Source organism: Varanus komodoensis, unplaced genomic scaffold (genome assembly GCF_004798865.1).
Source record: "Varanus komodoensis strain SLA01 unplaced genomic scaffold, ASM479886v1 scaffold62, whole genome shotgun sequence".
Classification (NCBI taxonomy): Eukaryota; Metazoa; Chordata; class Lepidosauria; order Squamata; family Varanidae; genus Varanus; species Varanus komodoensis.
In genome coordinates this window covers 1,876,572-1,896,373 of record NW_025336248.1, presented here as the reverse complement: position 1 = coordinate 1,896,373, position 19,802 = coordinate 1,876,572, and the positions used below count along the sequence as shown (strand labels likewise).

The window sequence follows — 19,802 nt, the reverse complement described above, 5'->3', positions numbered from 1 at the left end:
ATTCCTACCAAATTCATTGAGATATCACTTCATAGTGTAAAGGACTGCAGTCTAAGTATATTACTGAAAAATCCAAAGTGTGAGTGTATGGGTGGGTTTGAAGTGGTACATGATCTGGGATGTACTTGATCACCTTGGACAGGTTGGGGGCAGGATCTTACTTTTGTTCCTCTATGGTAGTAGTTTCCTTCTTTGAACCTTCCACTGGTTTCATTGGAAGGGTCATGGGACTTGGAGGTGGGCAAAGGGAAGGCTGTGATGTGAAGGCATTAAAGGGAAGGTGAGATCCATGAAGATTAGGCAGAAGCAGCTTCCCGGAGTGCCTTGGCTTAATTCTCCACTGCCTTTGATAGATTCTTTGGGATCCTCTGTATAGCCATTTCAGGGAGCAGCAGCAAAACCAGTCAACGGCAGAACAGAAATCCTCTTTTGCCACCTCAGTTGAACTTACCTAAATTGGAATCCTACCTGTGGAACTTGGGAAGAAAGGGTGTCTTGGATGAAGTATTTATTTAATCTGTGTATTAGTTATAAATTTGATTGTATACTTACTGCTGATCAATATTATTATAGAAAATACAAGTGGGCAGAATGAAAATGAATCAGTAGTACCATCCTGTCCAAGTCTTTCAAATTGGCTTGCAGATCAGACTGTAATTTTTGTTTCTTGCTTTGTGTTTCCTTCCAGAGTTACGACATATGCAAAATGTGGAATTCCTCATCACCATATGAATTTTTGCTCTTGGCAATTTCAGAGGTCTATGAACTGCAAATCTTACTCTTCGTTGTGTTCCTGATGCTGTACTTGGCCACTATAAGTGGAAATCTTTTCATCATCTCTGCAGTAGTCCTTGACCATCATCTGCATACCCCCATGCACTTCTTTTTGATGAACTTGGCTATGCAAGATATTGGCCAAAGCTCAGTCATTATCCCTAAAACTATGGCTAATTTTCTCATGAATACCAGAGACATTTCTTACTCTGGTTGTGTTGCACAGGTCCTCCTGTTTCTCTTCTTCTTAGCATCTGATATCTCCCTTCTCACAGTCATGGCATATGATCGGTATGTTGCTATCTGCAGGCCTTTGCATTATGATTCTGTGATGAACAGGAGAGCTTGTCTCAGAATGGTTGGCTTTGCATGGATTTGTGGTCTTCTCTATGGAGTGCTCCACACCAGTGCCACCTTTGCAAATCCCTTTTGTTCTAACATAGTCAGTCAGTTCTTCTGTGAAATCCCACAGTTACTTAAGCTTGTCTGTTCTGATCTATACCTAATTGAAATTGGAGCCGTTGTGTTAAGTATTAGTGTTGTGCTTGGATGTTTTATTTTTATTATTATATCATATGTGCACATCTTCATTGTGGTTTTGAGAATCCCTTCTGTGGAAGGGAAGCAAAAAGCCTTCTCAACTTGTATTCCCCACCTCACTGTCTTCTCCACATTAGTACTCACTGGGTGCTTCGCCTATCTCAAACCCACCTCTTCTAACACCCCATCACATCTGGATATTATATTTACTGTGATCTATTCTATTTTTCCACCCATGTTGAATCCAATAATCTACAGCATGCGGAACAAGGATATAAAGGATGCCTTATCAAAACTATTAGGCTTGAGGTAACCTGGATGCACACAACCCTAACTTTCATTCATATATGTGGACTGAACTGTGTATATGTTCAGTTGCAGGCTGAAAATTTATCAAGGTGTCAGAAAAGGAATATGTGCATAGACAGTTTTTCTTTTTTTTGCATCATGAACATGGCATCTTTCCATGTACTAACAGCAGCATGAATAAAGTTGTCTAAAGAAAACTTCATAATACATGGAATAATATATATGGATGCACTATTTACACTTTTGGAACTGGTATACAACATAATGTTCAGGGAAAGGAATTAATTTTACTAGTAGTTTTTCCATTTCATTCAGAAATATCTAGATGATTGGAAGCACTGGTATTGGGCGTGTGGGGGGGGAGGCTATGTCAGTGTGTCAAATAATTTAAGAGCGCTCTCTCTCTCTCTCTCTCTCTCTCTCTCTCAATGAGATATGTGTTTTTATTATATATGTGTGTGCTTATATAATTAAAAATAATAAAACTATTCATGGAAAATCAGATGGTTAATAAGGTAGAAAACTCTCTTATTTACACATACTTTCATTGTGTCAACTTTTGAGTTTCTATGGAAAACCAAAGCAAAATGTATGCACAAGGTAGGTTGTTTTCATAGCCATAGCTCAGCTGTGGGAAAATAGAAAAAAGTAGCTTCACTTTGCTGGATTATAAGGCATCTCCATGAGGTGAGGATTGGTCCAACCAGAGAGTATGCTAAATTGCCTCACATTCGGGTTTTTGTAAGTTAGTGGAAAGAGATTTTTTTCCTTCCTTGATCTGAACAGTTTGGTGTGAACTACAAAAGTCATTCTACTCCATAGTCTTAGTAGTGCAGAATAAAAAGATTGTACTACTAATAATGTTTGAATAATCTTAGTTGATAGGACTGGAATGCTTGTTTCAGTCAAAAATTCTATCAGGCAAAACTGCACATACATAAGTATGCTTTAGGAGAAATTGTAAATAAAGTGGAGTAGCAATTTTCAAGGAAAGTTATTTTTCTATTTGGAATGAACCAAACTTAAAATTAGAAAAATGATAATCTAAAAGTTGCCAGAACTGACAGATTCGAACAACCCAATATTGCAATAATAATAATAATAGCAATAAGTCATTTCTATTCAGTGTGTCGCAGTTCATAAAATACAATAAAATCTGATCAAAACTTCAAATACTTTCAAACATGCAAGAACATGCAATGAAGAAGCCTGGTAAAAACATTCAGGGTGAATAATCCCCTCAAGCCCTTGTATATCCAAGTATATTTTGAAAGCCTTGGCATAAAGGGTCATTTTAACCTGGCACCAAAAAGATGACAAAATTGGTAGCAGGTGGGCCTCAGTGGGGAGGCCATTCCATTGATGGAAGACCATCACAAGAAAGCCCTCATTCTTGTTGCTGCCCTCAAAGCTTCCCCTCAGAGTTGGCACTCATAGGAAGGCTTAATGTAATGTCTGTGTAGACTGCAGTTGGAAGAAGCATTCCATCAAGTATTATGGTCCCAAGCCATGCAAGTCTTTAAAAGGATAAAACTAACAGCTTGTGTTGTGCTCAGAAGCATGCTGGTAGACAGTGCAAGTAGGCTAAAACTGGTCTCATAGGTTCATACCTGTTGGCCCCAGTTATTAATCTGGTTGCCACATTTTGCACAAGCTGTAGTTTCTGAGCAATCTTCAAGGGCAGCCCCACATAGACTGAATTGCAGTAATCTATGTATACTTGTATACTATGTACTGAGCAGAGCAGAAGTAGAGTTGGAAGTGGCCTATAAGGCCATTGAGTCCAATCCTCTGCTCCACTTTCACATGTGGTCACCCATCCAATTGCAAGCTTTTGCCTTTCCAACTTAGCAAAGGTGTCTAAACATGCTAGCTCAATGTACAGCTATGCAGAAACGCTGCAGTTTGGTTTCATCAGCCCTGTATGCACCCCAAAGAAACATCAAGGCAGAGAGCTTCATGGATATTTATTTATTTTATTTATTTATTTATTAAAACATTTCTATGCAGTGTTCTATTTAAACACTGAGCCTGAAACAAATCCACCATTCTGTGCGAGAAGAACTTCTGGTGGAAATGATGTTCACATTCACAATACATGCAAATATAATAACCACAATTTTTAGCAATTCTTCTAGTTTTAAACAGGTAAAAGACGCAAAATGCACAGGGAATATCTGTCATGATTTTTAATAGCCTGCTTCCAGCTCTTTCAAAGCATGATTTCTTTAAATGGAAGCCAAAACAATTTCATGTTGTGATCTGGAGTTCTCAGTTCAACATATTCTTTTGTCTGAGCATCTCCTCACCCCTTAGCACCTGTAAAAAGACCCAGCACCAGGTCCTTTGAGTTCTGACTTTTATTGTACAACAACTTTATTTAAATGAAAGAGATCTGCAGTGACCATTTAGCCTTAATACCAAACCAAAAAAACAAACAAACAAAAAAAAAAACCCTCTCCATATCAGATGGTGAAAAGGTGGCTTTTCTCCTCCTACTCCAATGCATTCAGGTGAACTGTCCAAGATAAGGCCAAATGGATCAATGGCTAGATTTACACCCTCACAGTCCATCCTTCAAAGTGCTAGGGGACTTCCTCTCTCCCCAGCCCTTGTTTCATGGCTTTCCCAGCTATTTTCAACATTACATACATATAGAAACTCAAATAGAAATCTATGTCCAACATTGCACACATGGAGAAACTCTGTAGAAACATCAGTCAACTTGCCAGTATTTTCTTCTCCATTACCTTTGGGGTGATCAATTCCCCATCCGCTCCACAAAAGACCCTCCAGAAGGCTGTTAGATATGGGCTATTGCGGAGGAATCAAAATTTGCCAAGGCTGTCAATATACTTATAATTACTGGACAGTACAAAACCCAAAAATGCTTAGGAAGGAATGAAGAAGCTCTATTTATTTATTATTTATTTTGTATGGTGGTGGTACATTAGCCAGGAGGTCTACAATGCTATGCAGAGTAGTTTAGCTGTGTAAGATTGCTAGAATTTTGGTTCACACCTGTGTGCTATCCATGGTGCACCACAGTGGTAGGCAATCTAGCTTTGCACATGCAACAGCTAGCATTAGTCTGCTGGAGTCCTCCAGACTGCCACCACTGCTGGTTCTGCTGCCGCTGCTGCAGGTTCAACATGGGGCTGGTCCACACGCTTTCCACACAGGTTGCTACTTTCCTCACCAGGGTGGGTACCCATTTATCTACTTGTGCTTTTACATGCTTTCAAGCTGCTGGGCTGGTGGAAGCTGGGACAGGCAGTGGGTGCCTGCCCCACTGCATGGATTCAAACTGCTGGCTTCCTCATCCACAATTCAGCAGCTGAGTGGTTTAACCCATGGTGCCACCTCGCATCCCAAGACTGTACTGCTAATAGAGAGCAGTGGTTCACTAAGACTTTGCATTATAACCCTTTACTGACCATCCTACATTTTGCCTAGGTATTAAAGATACTCAGTTTCCTCTGAATTTGTCCTTTCTGGATTAAATACCTTTGTGTTTGCCTGACTGAAAATGTCCCATTCCAGACCAATGTAATTTGCTCACAATGGGTGGCTTAAGATTGTAATAAATATATGCATACATTTCTGCAAAGCTACAATGCTGCATACTGAAGCATTTATCCTAGAGACAAGTATTCAATACATTTATACTCTATTACAAGAAGTTTTAACATAAAACTCCATATTGTAATATTTTCCTTAAAGCAGCCTTGATCTCCCTGTTTCTCATGCTGTAGATAAAGGGATTCAAGGTGGGAGGAATTATTCTGTATATCACAGTGAAACGTATATCAAGACCAGAAGAAGCTTCAGTGGCAGGCTTTGCACAGACAAATACTGCAGTGAATATGAGCAAAGAGACCACAGTGAGATGGGGAAGACAAGTGGAGAGGGCTTTCTTCTGACCATGTACAGAGGGGATTTTGAGCACTGCAAAAAAGATCTGCATGTAGGTTAAACTGATGAAGATGAAGCATCCTAGTGCTAAAGTGCAGCCTAGGACAAGGAAGTCAACTTCAATCACGTAAATTTCAGAGCAGGAGAGCTTTATTAACTGTGGGATTTCACAGAAGAACTGATGGATGATGTTGGAGCAGAAGGTCATGGCAAAGGTGCCGCCAAGGTGTAGGATGGAATATAGAAGACAAATCATCTCCCCAATCACTACCATCCAAAGACATGCCCCTTTGTGCATAATTCTCTCATAGTGAAGTAGGTTGCAGATAGCTACATTGTGATCGTGTGCCATTATTGTTAGGAGGGCAAGGTTTGTTGCTGCAAAAAGTGGTAAAGGAGGACCTGAACAACACATACAAAATAGGAAATTGATGTGTTATTCATGAGAGAGATAGCCATGGAACCATGACTGAAATTGAGCCAATGTCAAGTATGGCCAAATTCATCAGGAAAAAGTACATGTGGGTAAGTAGGTGGTGATCAAGAGCAATTATGATAATGATGAGAAGGTTCCCAGTTAATGCAATGAGAGAAACTGTGAGGAACACCCAGACGTGTAAGATCTGTAGTTCTCGGGCATCCGAGAATTGCAGCAGCAGAAAAGCAGCAGAAGACAGAAGTAAAATTGCTCATTTTCTCTTTGTTACTTGCATTCTATCTGTGTCAGGAAGAAGGCAAGACTTGTTTATACACCAATCTTGATCAAATAATTATTTGTTGATATTGCTCTAATTCTTCAAGAGATCATAGGTATCTAGTGAGAATTTGTATTCCCACAGAAGACAACATAAAACTAGTATAAATGTTACTGCAGCTGGATTACCTGGCAGACCATTGAACATCTGATGGTAAAGTTAAAGGAGAAAGGCACACAAGATTACTCTTTTATTTTTGTGAAAAAATTAAAAAGGAAAGAAAGTTCCAAACTGAAACATATACACCCCGACTGAATGGGCAGTCATCCACAGGACATTAAGCAGATGCTATAACGTCTGCTTTCATTCATGTAACATTATATCTGCTTCTGTTGTTTGTTTGCAATATGCAGTACCAGAGGGCCATTTTCCCCTTAGATCCAGACGACCCTGTTCTGCAGCAACTGAGAGTTTCACCATGGAGGGGAAGCAGAGTCATTTCACCTTGTCTGGGCATCTTGGGAACTTCCTCTCAAGAGTTCAGCACACCCAATTAGAAAACATTCTTCAAATTGCCTGCACACAGATGCATGCGTATAGACAAATAATGTCTTCCACTTCTGTAACACACCTCGATACTTATAGCATCCTTTGGACTAATTAATGTGGCATATAAGCTACAACAACAGCAACAACAACAACACTTAGCAGATGCCAAACATTTCTGAATGCAAAAGAAATGCTCCCTCAAGTGAGTGAAAAGCATGTTAGGCTTTCTCATGGATAGATTTTTGTTGGTGTTATATTGAAGCACTGTTGGCAAATGATTTAGTGCCCAGATATCAGGACATGGGTGGGGGTTGTGGGAGAAATGGTACATTTCTAGATGGGAGTATGGGAATGGAAAACAGCATGAGAAATGTGATAGTTCCCAAGGCTGGGCCCTAGTGCAAAGATGAAATGCATTGTGAGGCAGCCAATCAGAGCTCCAACACAGCAGTTGCAAGGCAGAACAAGGTAGTAGGAAATGAAGGCTGGAGACTCTGCTGCAGCCATGGCCACTCTTGCCACCAAACTCTATGATAGAATTGCAGAAACATGGCAACTGGGTTCAGACTACAAAACAAGCCATGGCAAAGCACAGAAACTTTGCAATGAGCCTTTGTTTCTCTATATGGTTGCATGGAAACCAAACGTACTGCCCTTTACCATGGATGCTAGGTTCATATGTAAGGAGAACCCATGCCCATGTAATTTTACCATGGCTTGTACTGAAAAAGTGAACCCACCTGATCAATGCATGGTCAGCCCTCAGAAACCTAATATTTTGGTGGCCAAGGGAAAGAATTGAACAGCTTCTAGAATTGAACTAGCTTTCTCAAAATACATGTTTCTCTTGACAAACTTCTGATTTCCCCCATCATTTCTCAACCACCCCCCAAAGAAAAGCCACTTTGCACAATTTTATCCATCACTGACTTTGTGATGAACACTCTCCCCCAACACTCCACCCAGAAGGAGTCTATATGATACTGTGATGAAATCAAATGCTGCCCAGGTTGCCAAGGATTTGTTGCCAGTGCACTTTATTTCACAGATCAACAACAACACCATCACCACTATGGGAAAAACTTAATGAAATGTTACCCTCCCATATAATACTATATACATTTATGCCCAACTATAAAGCTGAATACACAAGTGATTATACAAATATAAACATATAAGAGATCATACATCTGTATTCCTATAGAAAAAAAACTCTAAACATGGTTTTAAAATAGAGCTCCATAACTTAGTCTTTTCCGTAAAACAGTCTTGATCTCTTCATTTCTTATGCTATAGATGAATGGATTCAACATGGGGGGAATTATGGTGTATATCACAGCAAAAGCTATATCCAGACCAGAAGAAGCATTGATGGAAGGTTTCACATAAGAAAATAGTCCCATGAATACAAATAGAGAGACAACAGTAATGTGGGGAATACAGGTGGAGAGGGCTTTTTTCTGTCCATGTACAGAGGGGATTTTGAGCACTGCAGAAAATATCTTTACATAGGTTATAATGATGAAGATGAAACATCCTAGAGCTAAAGTATAGCCTAGGACAAGGAACCCAACTTCAATTAGGTACATGTCAGAGCAGGAGAGTTTTATTAACTGTGGGATTTCACAGAAGAACTGGTGGACAATATGAGAACAGAAGGTGATTGCAAATGTGCCACTAGCCTGCAATATGGCATTAAGAAGACCAATAATCCATGCAATGGCTATCATCTGAAAGCATGCTCCTTTATGCATAATTCTTTCATACTGGAGAGGGTTGCAGATAGCGACATTGCGATCATGTGCCATTAGAGTTAGGAGAACAAAACCTGATGTTGCAAAGAAGAGATAAAAGAAAACTTGAGCAACACATCCAGGATAAGAAATTGACCTGTTATTAAAGAGGGACATAGCCATGGATTTGGGCATCATAACTGAAACTGCACCAAGGTCCAGTATGGCCAAATTCTTTAGGAAGAAGTACATGGGGGTGTGTAGGTGGTGATCAATGCTAACTGCAATAATGATGAGAAGATTCCCTGTTAGTGCAATGAGGTACAATGCTAGAAATATCAAGAAGTGTAAGATTTGCTGTTCTCGAACCTCTGAGAATTCCAGCAGCAAAAATGTGAACATGGAAGTAAGATTACTCATGTTGCCTCTAGCACTTGCTTGCTACCTGTGTAAAGAAGAAGGCATAAAGAATTGACAAGTACTGATTACCCATGCAATTTTAAAACTTTCTAATTAACAAATTCATTTTATCAGATATTTACTTGTTAAATTAATACTGGGCAAATGTGATTAATTTTTGCCCCTCATCCTGGCAAATGCATAGAAGGCAAAGTGGAAATGTCAGTTCATTTGCTGGAGATTCTACTTGCAGGTTGGGTTCATGTCCAGTTATCTCACTGAACACATGCTTATACAGTAGGTTTATGGAAGGATAGGAATATAGGAATCACTCTCTGGAATATGCTTTCCAGAGAGGTCTGGCTGGTGCTGACTCTTTATTCTCTTCTGTGCCAGGTGGAAACCTTTCTATTTACCCATCATTTTAATAACTAAATTAATAATTTTAACATTTGACTCAATTTTGAAGACAAAAGGGTGATTGCTCATACCTCTAATTGTTCACAAGGTGATACTGATCTTGTGCGGTTTTGTTCCAGTGGATTACAACACAGAGCTCAAGTTCCTAAAGATCACTAGACACAAATATTCCTGCTGATCATTAACTATATGAGTGCCATCTTAGAAAACAGATCTTAAATAAGCACCATTGTCTTTTTGTGATAAAGTAGAGCTGGGCAGCATGTTCCACCACTACAATTCTACGGCGAAGTTGAATAAAGATCAGCTGGTTACAATAATCTCTGCATTGGTTCATGATTGTATGTGATTTTCTCCTACGACACTCTGTACCATGAAATCACTGTACTTTCAAGGCAAGCACTAAAATTTTGTATGTTCCAGCATTTTGAAAGTATCTTAGCAGGTGCATTACAAAATTAAACTGAGATGCTATCTTATTCTACTCTTTAATTTCACTGATAATTCTGACAATAAAATGTACTTCCAAGAAGTACAAATGTACTTCCACTTAAACAACAAGAGGAATGGATAGGTAAATACTAGATGAAAGGGAAAGGTTGACAGAGAGCTTTGGAAAGTATAACAGTTATGCTAAATACTAAAACTTACCAAAAGTCTTTAATTATCTTGGTGTAAACACTTTCATTTTAAGCTTGAACTTCCCTACCTGCTTCCTGTAGGGCAAGATGTTTCAGTGTTGATCAAGTACATGTATCATCCAAGCTGTTTTGATCTTTTGGTAGCAGTTCCCATATGAAGTGTATGCTAATATTAGAAACTCTTCCTATGTAACAATAGGAAATAAGGAACCCAAACTTGTAGCCATTTGTAGTTGCATCTTGAATGGGAAGGAGAGCCATTTAAGCGTCTTTGGACTTCTTTGAAACTTACTCCTGGGAGTCCAGCAGTGCTGAGTAGAGATAATTTTTGAAGCTTCCTATACTTAAAGAAACTCACTACATATATAGTAAAACAATAGTGTTTTTTAATTCTGTAGTAAACCTAAACTGATAATTAGAAGATGCCATATTTCTAAATACACAAGAGATTATCACACTTGTGACTGAAAACCATTCCTCAGAGAGGGATTTTTGTTTGTGTTATTATGTTGAAGTTCAGTTGGCAAATGGTCTGATGTAAAAAAAAAAAAAGTCAGGATGTGGATGTAGGTGGTACAGTAAAGTGCAATATTTCTGTGTGTGAATATGGGAGTGGCTGTCAGGTCTCGGATATGGGCCTATTTTCCTCACATTGCCCTTCTGTAGGGCAGGAAGATGCATAATATATCTCCTAGCTACAGGAAAAGCAGAGATCCCAGAATTGTTGTTGCAAGCTGAGTTTCCTCCTTCAAGCAATCATAAGTCTGACCATTTTCCTTGCAAATCCTTCTTTATTGCTCCCAAGTATATATCACCCAGAATACAATGGCTTGTTGAACCCAATATAATGTTCATAAGAAACTCTCCTTATGAACCTTCCTGGGCCCCATCCCCTCTGGGGTGGGGGTTTCTGAAGGTGAGCATGGAATCCTCTCTGCTCACTCACTGTTCATTCAGTTGGGCCTCCCACCTCTGCTTACACCTTGCCATGGGGTTGAGAGCAGGGGAGGCCTGGTCTGCATCTGAGAATTCCTTATTGTCAGAGGTCCCTCCTACTGGTGGCACATCTTGGTCATTCCCAGAAACAGCCTGGCCCAGTGAAGTGTCTGGCCTTGAGATAATGACCTCCTCCATCTCATAATCTCAGCCTAGTCCATTCTCCACAGTCCCACTGTGGCTTGCTACATATTCCAATTCTGAATCACCTAGGATGCAGTCAGAAGTCTGTGAGACTGATTGCACAGAACAACCAACCTGCTCACTCCCAACAGTTGTTGCTGTTTCTCAGTTTCTGTTAAATGATGATGACAACTTTTAATCTTCATGAGTTTGGATCTGTACCTTGGCTACCTATCCAAACCTTGGGAAGTTCAGCTTCCAATAACATGGAGGGCCACACCAGAGCAATCTGATCATCAGATATACCCAACTGTTCCACATAGGATGCAACACTGGACACAAGTGGAATAACAGCTTATCCTGGTTAATGAGCCCCTTAAGTTTCTCTGTTTGTTATACAGTTGTTCTGGCAGAGCAGCTGCTGGGGCTTGATGAAATGAGGGTTCTGAGACAGTTGCTACAGGAACAGCATACAAGGCATGAACCTCAACTTGTAGGAACAACATGGTATGCAGAACATTTGACAATTCCTGTAGTGACAACATGGTTTGGAGAAGTGGCCACCACAAACTGACAGGTCCTGGATGTAGGCAGCAGGTGTTACCAGGACCAGGGTGATGAAGCAGAATGGAGATCTTGGAATAATGTGAAAGCAAAGTCAGAAACAAGCAATGGTTGGACACCATCAAGACAGCAGGACCAAAAACGAAGACTTGTGGCTGACAAATCCACCTCTTCGTGTGTACACAGAGTGCTTGGTATGAGGTACTGAGGTAGAATTGTAATACTGCCCAGGGTGCCCATTTACCTGCTGCATTGGAAACTACAAAGGTTTGTGCTATACCCACTGCTAACTGTGGGCCCTACTTGCAAGGAACAGCTGCAGGATTTCTTCTCTTCCTGAAAAACTGATCACATGGTTCTTAACAATCTCATCTTGCACACCAGTAGACTGGAGAGTTTAAGCAGTTTATGTCCTTAATTGCTTATTATAGTCTTTCTTCCCTTCATATGTTTATGGTTTTATTGTGTTGTACAGAGCTATTAGGTAGTTTCTAAAGTGTTTGTGAACAAGTTTAAATATTTAAGGGACAAAATGTGTTTGCATTCACGTACAACAAGGCTAAGGATATTCTAGAATTAAGACTAAGGATATTTTAGAATGAAGCCACAAACTGTAACATTTAGTATAGCATAGCCTTGATCTCTTTACTTCTCACATTATAGATGAATGGATTGTACACAGGAGGAATTGCGGCATAGATTACAGCACAGCCTTTATCCAGTTCAAATGAAGTAGCAATGGGAGGCCTTGCATAAGCAAATACTCTACTGAGTACAGGCAGAGACAGCAGTGAGCTGGGGAAAACATGTGGAGAGAGAGACCCTTTCTTCTGACCATGTACAGAGGGGATTTTATGCACTGCAGTGAAGATCTGAATGCACATTTGCATGTAGAACTATGTTTTACACCATTAATTTTAACTGCTTGCCTTTCTCCCCCCAACCATCACACACACACACACGAAATGCCCCAGGAAGATGTTTGGTGTGGGTCAATGTGAGGGATGTGAAATGATGGCTGCTGTTACCTTTTGTAGTAGCAGCTTGGGAAGATGGGAAGAAGTATCACAACTCTGCTCATAGGGAGCTCCTCTTAGATAAACATTTGGAGAAATTTGGTGCATCAATTTCTGCCATTTCTCAGGCTAGGAATGGGTTGGAGCAATGGAGGCCACTGCTACTAATCTGAGTGCAGATGTGTTTCCACTCCAGATGTTAGTCTGAACTTAAAGGAACTTAAATACATTTTGTTGACTCCTGTCCCCAAAATAGGTTCAGCACCATGGATACTCATTAAAGTTTACAGTAAAATCTGGAACCAATACCTATTCCTGCTGGTATTGGAGTCACCTGCCGCTGCTCAATTTGAGAACATGGAGAAACTATTTGTAGACTGTGCTAGCTCAATCCATTGATCATTATCTGCGTCTTATGTTTTAATGTCCTGTGCACTGTCCAGGAATTTTCACATATCAGGTGATTTACATTAAGAATGTGTTAGAATCCATCTGTTGGTGGAAATCCAACAGATTCCCTGGGCTTGACCCATTGGACTTCCTTGTGGACATGTGTCCAAGTTCATGGTGAGCATGCAGAACATTCAAATGGCATTACCCTGAATCAATCCTTGCTTGGCCACTGCAGAAATAGCATTCCTCTTCCTCATTATATGCAAAAACCTTTGTTTTTGCTGCTGAACTTAACACAGAAGAAGGTTGCTGATTTCATAAGCAAGGTTTCACAAATGCTTGTGGACTTCTTATGAGCTTAGTTTTGTTTAAAATGGTTTAAATCTATAATAAATAAACAAATACATTTGTGTACAGCTATAATGCAAATTATTAATGTGTTTATGGTACAAGTTTAAACATTGCAAGGGCAGGACAACACAGACATTCACATGAAGGGCAATGCACAATTGCGCTTTTATCATCTAGTAAGTGTAGTAGAGGAACCCCCCAAATTTAACAGTTTCCACAAAGCAGTCTTGATCTCATTATTTCTCATGCCATAGATGAATGGATTCAACATGGGAGGTGTAATGGTATATATCACAGCAAAAACTATGTCCAGATCAGAAGAAGATTGAGTGGGAGGTTTTGCATAAGCAAAGGTCACACTAACTATGAACACAGAGAGAATAGTGAGGTGAGGCAGGCAAGTGGAGAGGGCTTTCTTCTGACCATGTTGAGAGGGGATTCTGAGGACTGCAGCAAAGATCTGCACATATGTTATGATAATGAAGATGAAGCATCCTAATCCTATAATGCAGCTTAGTACAAGAAGCCCAACTTCAACTAGGTACCCATCAGAGCAGGAGAGCTTTAACAACTGTGGGATTTCGCAGAAGAACTGATGGATAATATGAGAACAGAAGGTGTTTGCGAAGGTGCCACCACAGTGTAAAGTAGCATAAAGAACACTAAAAATCCACCCAAAGGCTACCATCTGAAGGCAAGCTCCTTTGTGCATAATTCTCTCATACTGGAGTGGGTTGCAGATAGCCACATTGCGATCATGTGCCATTATTGTTAGGAGGACAAAATCTGATATCCCAAAGAATATATAAAAGAAAACTTGAGCAACACATCCAGGATAGGAAATTGTCCTGTCATTCAGGAGAGACATAGTCATGAATTTGGGTACTATGACTGAAATTATTCCCAGGTCCAAAATGGCCAAATTCATCAGGAAAAAGTACATGGGGGTATGTAGGTGGTGATCTAGAACAACTGCAGTAATAATAATAAGATTCCCTATAATTTTCATCAGGTACAATGCTAGGAAGACAAAGAAATACAATAACCGCAGTTCTTGGACATCTGAGAATTCCAGCAGCAGGAACATGAACATGGAAGTATAATTGCCCATTGCGTCTTCAGTACTTGTTTGTCCTTGTGGAAGAAGGAAGAATAGTGCAACAGCTACCAATCAAATGAAACAAATATCTCTTCACTACTTCAGTTTTGGGAAAGAATGAGGTCATTAATTTGCCTCCTTAAAGCTTTCATGACAGTGGCCATTTTCATTCCTACCGAATTGTATGTAGGAGAAAGTGGGCTGTGCCCGCAGAACTGCTGCTCGTGTCAACATATTCTCCCATCTGAGGGCAAAGTAGAAAACTAGAATTCTTGCTCAGGGTTGTGATGCACTCCATGCAAAATCCAAAACAGTGATTCAGAATAAGCATAGTCATCAGTGAAGTGAACTTTTTCCTACCCCTGGTGTGTCCCCAGCCAAAATCATTGGAAAGAAAGTTGTTATGGAAATCTTTGGAGTTGTTTCTCAGTTTTGAAAGCAATAGCTAAACTTCAGCTTGTTCTAGGAGAAACTGCTGTAACCACAATGATGTCGTTGGATTCTGAATGTCACTTCCTTGTGAAGAAATGCTCCACTCACAGAAGGTCTATCCACCTGATTTAGTGGTTCTTCCACTCCATCTCCCAATACATCAAGGCCTCCTAACTCTTTGAGTATCTTTTCCAGGGGGCAAAAGGGGCTACTATGGAGAGAAGTGGGTGATTTAGTCCACTTCCATTGCTACCAAAGTTAAGGTTATCCTGCATTCTGAGTTCATGCTACTAAATGTGCATATGAATGCATTGATGTTAACACAAAGGCACCTTGTGCATTTCAAAGGCCAAAAATGTAAATGTTCAACAGAAATTATTTCTATACTAGTTCAATGGTTGATATCGACACAGAGTAAATTCATGTTCTCATTGAATGAAACACAGTGGTAGAGAAAATTTTACTGCAGCTGGATGACCTCTGTCATCAGGGCACACATGATCACCCCAATGAATGAATGTTATTTGCAGGGTGTTAGTTGGTTGCAACAATGTCTGAATTGTTCAAACTGCTATATTGAAGGATGATGTTTATTACAGTCATAGCATTCCAGATCAGCATTCAATATGTAAGTCAAAGAGGGTGCTGTTTCCCTCAGCATTGTGTTGTTCCAACAACTTATGGGAGCACTTGAAAATGCAACATAAATACATAAACAAATTCAATTTAATCACTTACCCAAGTATTATAAAGTCTTAAAATGCTTCCATTATAAAAATCCACCTCTGACTTCCTAGAGGTCAATGTGTAACTGGATGTGTGAGCACCCATGCATACTCCCATCCAAGCACTTCCAAAATTCTGCAGGCAATTGTCATATTATGTGGACACCAATATTAAAAACCAAGACTAAACAATGCATACAAACAAAACAATGCACACACATATAAAGAGAAAAAGGACCTAGTCTTCCTGTATCTAAGACTTACATCATGTATGGAAACAAGTATCAATTCAGCCTTTTGGGGCTTCCTGGGATCTTATACCCAGAGGCCCAGTCACCAAATTAGGAAACATTGTGGAAACTCTCCTTTCTCTGATGCTGTAGGGTGATTTTCTACTTTTGCAACAAACCTACATGGAGAATTAACACAGGCCACAGGCTTTTGAAAGGATAAAACACAATCATACTTCATGTGAAATGTTCAGGGTTCTTCCAGGGGGATATTGTTGCTGTTGTCTTATGGAAGTAGCATTAGCAATTAGTGCAATATCAACATACTAGGATGTTGCGTGTGAGTGGTTCAAAACACAATCCCTTTAGGTCTGTCAATAAACTGCTGAGGTTTGAGCATGGGGTCTTCTATGTGGCTCTCAAGTGTACTCCAACCATTTTCCTGGTTCTGCAATTCTGAGATTTCCTGACATGGTCATACAGCCCTGAGTGGCAACCTTTGGGAATCACCAGTGGCCATCATGGTGCTTCAGCATGCTCACCTTTGCTGTACTATACCTGCCTTTCCTATGTATACCTGACAGCAGATATGGCCAAATTAACACAAACCATCCCATCACCTTGAATTAATAACTTGCATGCCCAATATGTGCGTAAAACAGGCAAAAAGCAAACAGACTGGTTTGAAAGCAGCCTTGTCCATTGGTAATCTGAAACTGGCATCATCTGAATTCACACAGTTTCTGCTGCAAGCACATTCCTGCTCAGAAACTTTCAGGCACAGAGTAATGCTGACTATTACTACAAACTTAGAAAGTTCAGGAACACATTATCACACACTCACACACACAGCCATACCAATCAATGGTTACCTGAAGGAGCGCTTACATCCATATATGCCCAGCTGCCCCTTGAGATCAGCGGGAGAGGCCCTTCTCCGGGAACCCTCCATGAAAGAAATTAGGAGGGTGGCTACTCAGAGGAGGGCTTTCTCTGCGGTGGCGCCTAAGTTATGGAATGCACTCCCCAGAGAGGTCTGCCTGGCGCGTCATTATTTGCTTTTCGGCGCCAGGCGAAGACCTTTTTATTTAAGCGGCATTTTAACTGTTAGTATTATTTGATTTTATCTGGCCAGGGTGGCTTATTTTATATTGTATTTTTTGGATTTTTAATGTTTATATTTATTAATTTATTGTTGTAAGCCTCCCCGAGGCTTCGGCGAATGGGGCGGCATAAAAATGTTTTAATAAATAAATAAATAAATAAATAAATAAATAAATAAATAAAATGGGAGGAACTATAGTATATAACACAGCAAAATATATGCCCAGATTGTAAGATGTATCACTGGGAGGCCTTGCATAGGTGAAGATGCCACTGAATATAAACACGGAGACAACAGTAAGGTGGGGAGGACAAGTGGAGAGGGCTTTCTTTTTACCATGTTCAGATGGAATTTTGAGCACAGCTGAAAAGATCCGTATGTATGTTGCAATGATAAAGATAAAGCATCCTACTGCTACAAAGCAACTGAATACAAGAAGCCCAGCTTCAACTAAGTACATGTCAGAACAGGCGAGCTTTACTACCTGTGGGATTTCACAGAAGAACTGATGCACAATATTAGAGCAGAAGGTGATTGCAAAGGTACCACCAGTGTGCAAAATACCATTAAAAAGACCACTAAGCCACCCAAGGGCTATCATTGGAAGGCAGGCTCCTTTGTGCATAATTCTCTCATAGTGGAGTGGGTTGCAGATAGCGACATTGCGATCATAAGCCATTAGAGTTAGGAGAGCAAGATCTGTTCCTGCAAAGAAATGGTAGAAGAAGACCTGTGCAGCACATCCGGAGTAGGAAATTGACCTGTTATTCATGAGGGAGATAGCCAAGGATTTGGGCACCACCACTGAAACCGCCCCGATGTCCAGCATGGCCAAATTCAGCAAGAAGAAGTACATGAGACTATGTAGGTGGTGATCAAAGCCTACCGTAATGATGACGAGTAGATTTCCTGTTAATGTTGTCAGGTACAATGTCAGGAACACAAAAAAATGTAAGAGCTGTAATTCTCGGACTTCTGAGAATTCCAGCAGCAGAAAGGTAGACAGAGTAGTGAAATTGTTCATTTCTTCTTCATTTCTGGCCTGTCACGTGCTGGAAAAATTAATAAGAATTAATGAGAATGCTTAATGCATTGATACTGATCATGCAGCCAATTTAAAAATCTTTATCTTACTTCTGGAGCTCCTTCCTAAAATTTGTCTCAGGAGTCTCACACTCCTCACTAGCAGAGCTTGTGCAGCTCTTGCAAGTTAAACCCATTGGTGGGACCCTCAGTTTTCCTTCAGCTCTTTGCCTTTCCTGCTCCAGGCTTCCCTTAAGCTATCTCAGCCACCTCTAACTGGTTTCTGAAGTCCTGCCCCATTTCTTCTTCACAGTCCACCCACGGCAGCCTGACTGTTTCCCCAGGTCTGACATTCAGACTGACATTCAGACTTCTCAATTACACTCTACCAGTCTTCATGCCATCCTTACAGTTTCTTGGGCCAGCATCATCCAGTGAATCTGTTTCTACTGGAACCAAATTCTACACACTTATCTTTCCCCAATAATGAACCAATAGATCCAGAAAGACTGGTGAATAGCATCTGATCACAATGAAACACTCATTCCCTGTGCTTCTTTCACCAGTTTACCCATTAATACCCCTGATGTTTACCTTAACTTTAACTTAAAAGAAAACATGATTACATGGAAATCAAACATAATGCTGTAAGGGGACAAGAGAATAGCATTGCACACATGTTCCCATTAATGGAAGAGCAGGCACAATCTGGCAGGAATTCCCTTTTCCAGCTTCTAACACATTCATCCCAGATGAATGAGAAGGGCAGCACTTCAAGACACCTGTTCCTTTGTAGTAGCCACTATTTATTTATTTATTTATTTATTTATTTATTTATACATTTCTATGCTGCCCCATTCGCTGAAGCCTCGGGGCGGCTCACAACATTAAGTTAAAATACAAACATTAAGTTATAACATTAAGTTAAAATGTTTGTAAAATGCAAACATTAAGTTAAAATACAAAAAATAGCAATATAAAATAAGTCGCCCTGGCCAGATAAAAGCCAATAATATTAACAATTAAAATGACGCTTAAATAAAAAGGTCTTCACCTGGCGCTGAAAAACAAATAACGAAGGCACCAGGTGGACCTCTCTGGGGAGTGCATTCCATAGCTTAGGCGCCACCACAGAGAAAGCCCTCCTCCGAGTACCCACCCTCCTGATTTCTTTCACGGAGGGTTCCCGGAGAAGGGCCTCTCCTGCAGATCTCAAGGGGCGGGTGGGCATATATGGATGTAAGCGCTCCTTCAGGTAACCAGGACCCAAGCCGTTTAGGGCTTTATAGGTCATTACCAACATCTTGAATTGTGCCCGGACTTCAATGGGAAGCAGGGAAGCTGACGGAGGACTGGAGTCATGTGAACATAATGCCCCGTCCCCGTCAGCAACCTGGCAGCTCTATTTTGAACCAATTGAAGTATCTGGACCGTCTTCAAGGGAAGCCCCACGTAAAGCACGTTACAGAAGTCAAGGCGTGAAGTCACCAGCGCTTGTGTCACCATCGCCAGGCAGTCGTACTCCAGGTAGGGGCGCAGCTGATGAAACAGCCAAAGCTGAAGGAAAGCGCTCCTCGCCACTGCTGTCACCTGAGCTTCCAGTGAAAGCTCCGGGTCAAGGAGCACTCCCAGGCTGCGGACCTTGGCCCTAAGAGGGAGTGCAACCCCATTCAGGACTAGGTTCAATTCACCCTCTGCGAAGCCCGATCCACCAACCAACAGGACCTCCGTCTTGTCTGGATTGAGCTTCAGTTTATTGGCCCTCATGCA

At 40.6% G+C, this 19,802-nt stretch overlaps 4 protein-coding genes and 1 pseudogene across 4 annotated transcripts; 1 reads left to right on the top strand and 4 right to left on the bottom strand.

Moving 5' to 3' along the window:
* The first annotated feature begins 706 nt into the window (after positions 1-706).
* On the top strand, positions 707-1,627 carry LOC123033478 (putative olfactory receptor 14L1). The gene has a single exon (XM_044450082.1). It carries the CDS (start codon positions 707-709, stop codon positions 1,625-1,627), a length of 921 nt encoding a protein of 306 aa, XP_044306017.1.
* A 3,681-nt stretch (positions 1,628-5,308) lies between these two features.
* On the bottom strand, positions 5,309-6,231 carry LOC123033438 (annotated as a pseudogene).
* A 1,777-nt stretch (positions 6,232-8,008) lies between these two features.
* LOC123033437 (olfactory receptor 14A16-like) lies at positions 8,009-8,935 on the bottom strand. The gene has a single exon (XM_044450042.1). It carries the CDS (start codon positions 8,933-8,935, stop codon positions 8,009-8,011), a length of 927 nt encoding a protein of 308 aa, XP_044305977.1.
* A 3,235-nt stretch (positions 8,936-12,170) lies between these two features.
* Positions 12,171-14,529, bottom strand: LOC123033436 (olfactory receptor 14A16-like). The gene is made up of 2 exons (XM_044450041.1): positions 13,628-14,529; positions 12,171-12,240 (listed from the first exon to the last, which is right to left on the bottom strand). The coding sequence occupies exons 1-2, from the start codon at positions 14,527-14,529 to the stop codon at positions 12,171-12,173; spliced, it is 972 nt and encodes a 323-aa protein (XP_044305976.1).
* A 2,649-nt stretch (positions 14,530-17,178) lies between these two features.
* LOC123033483 (olfactory receptor 14J1-like) lies at positions 17,179-18,033 on the bottom strand (the record flags this gene model as incomplete). The annotated part of the gene is made up of 1 exon (XM_044450088.1): positions 17,179-18,033. A coding segment is annotated over exon 1 (855 nt), but the record flags the coding sequence as incomplete, so codon positions are not given.
* Between the last annotated feature and the right edge of the window lie 1,769 nt (positions 18,034-19,802).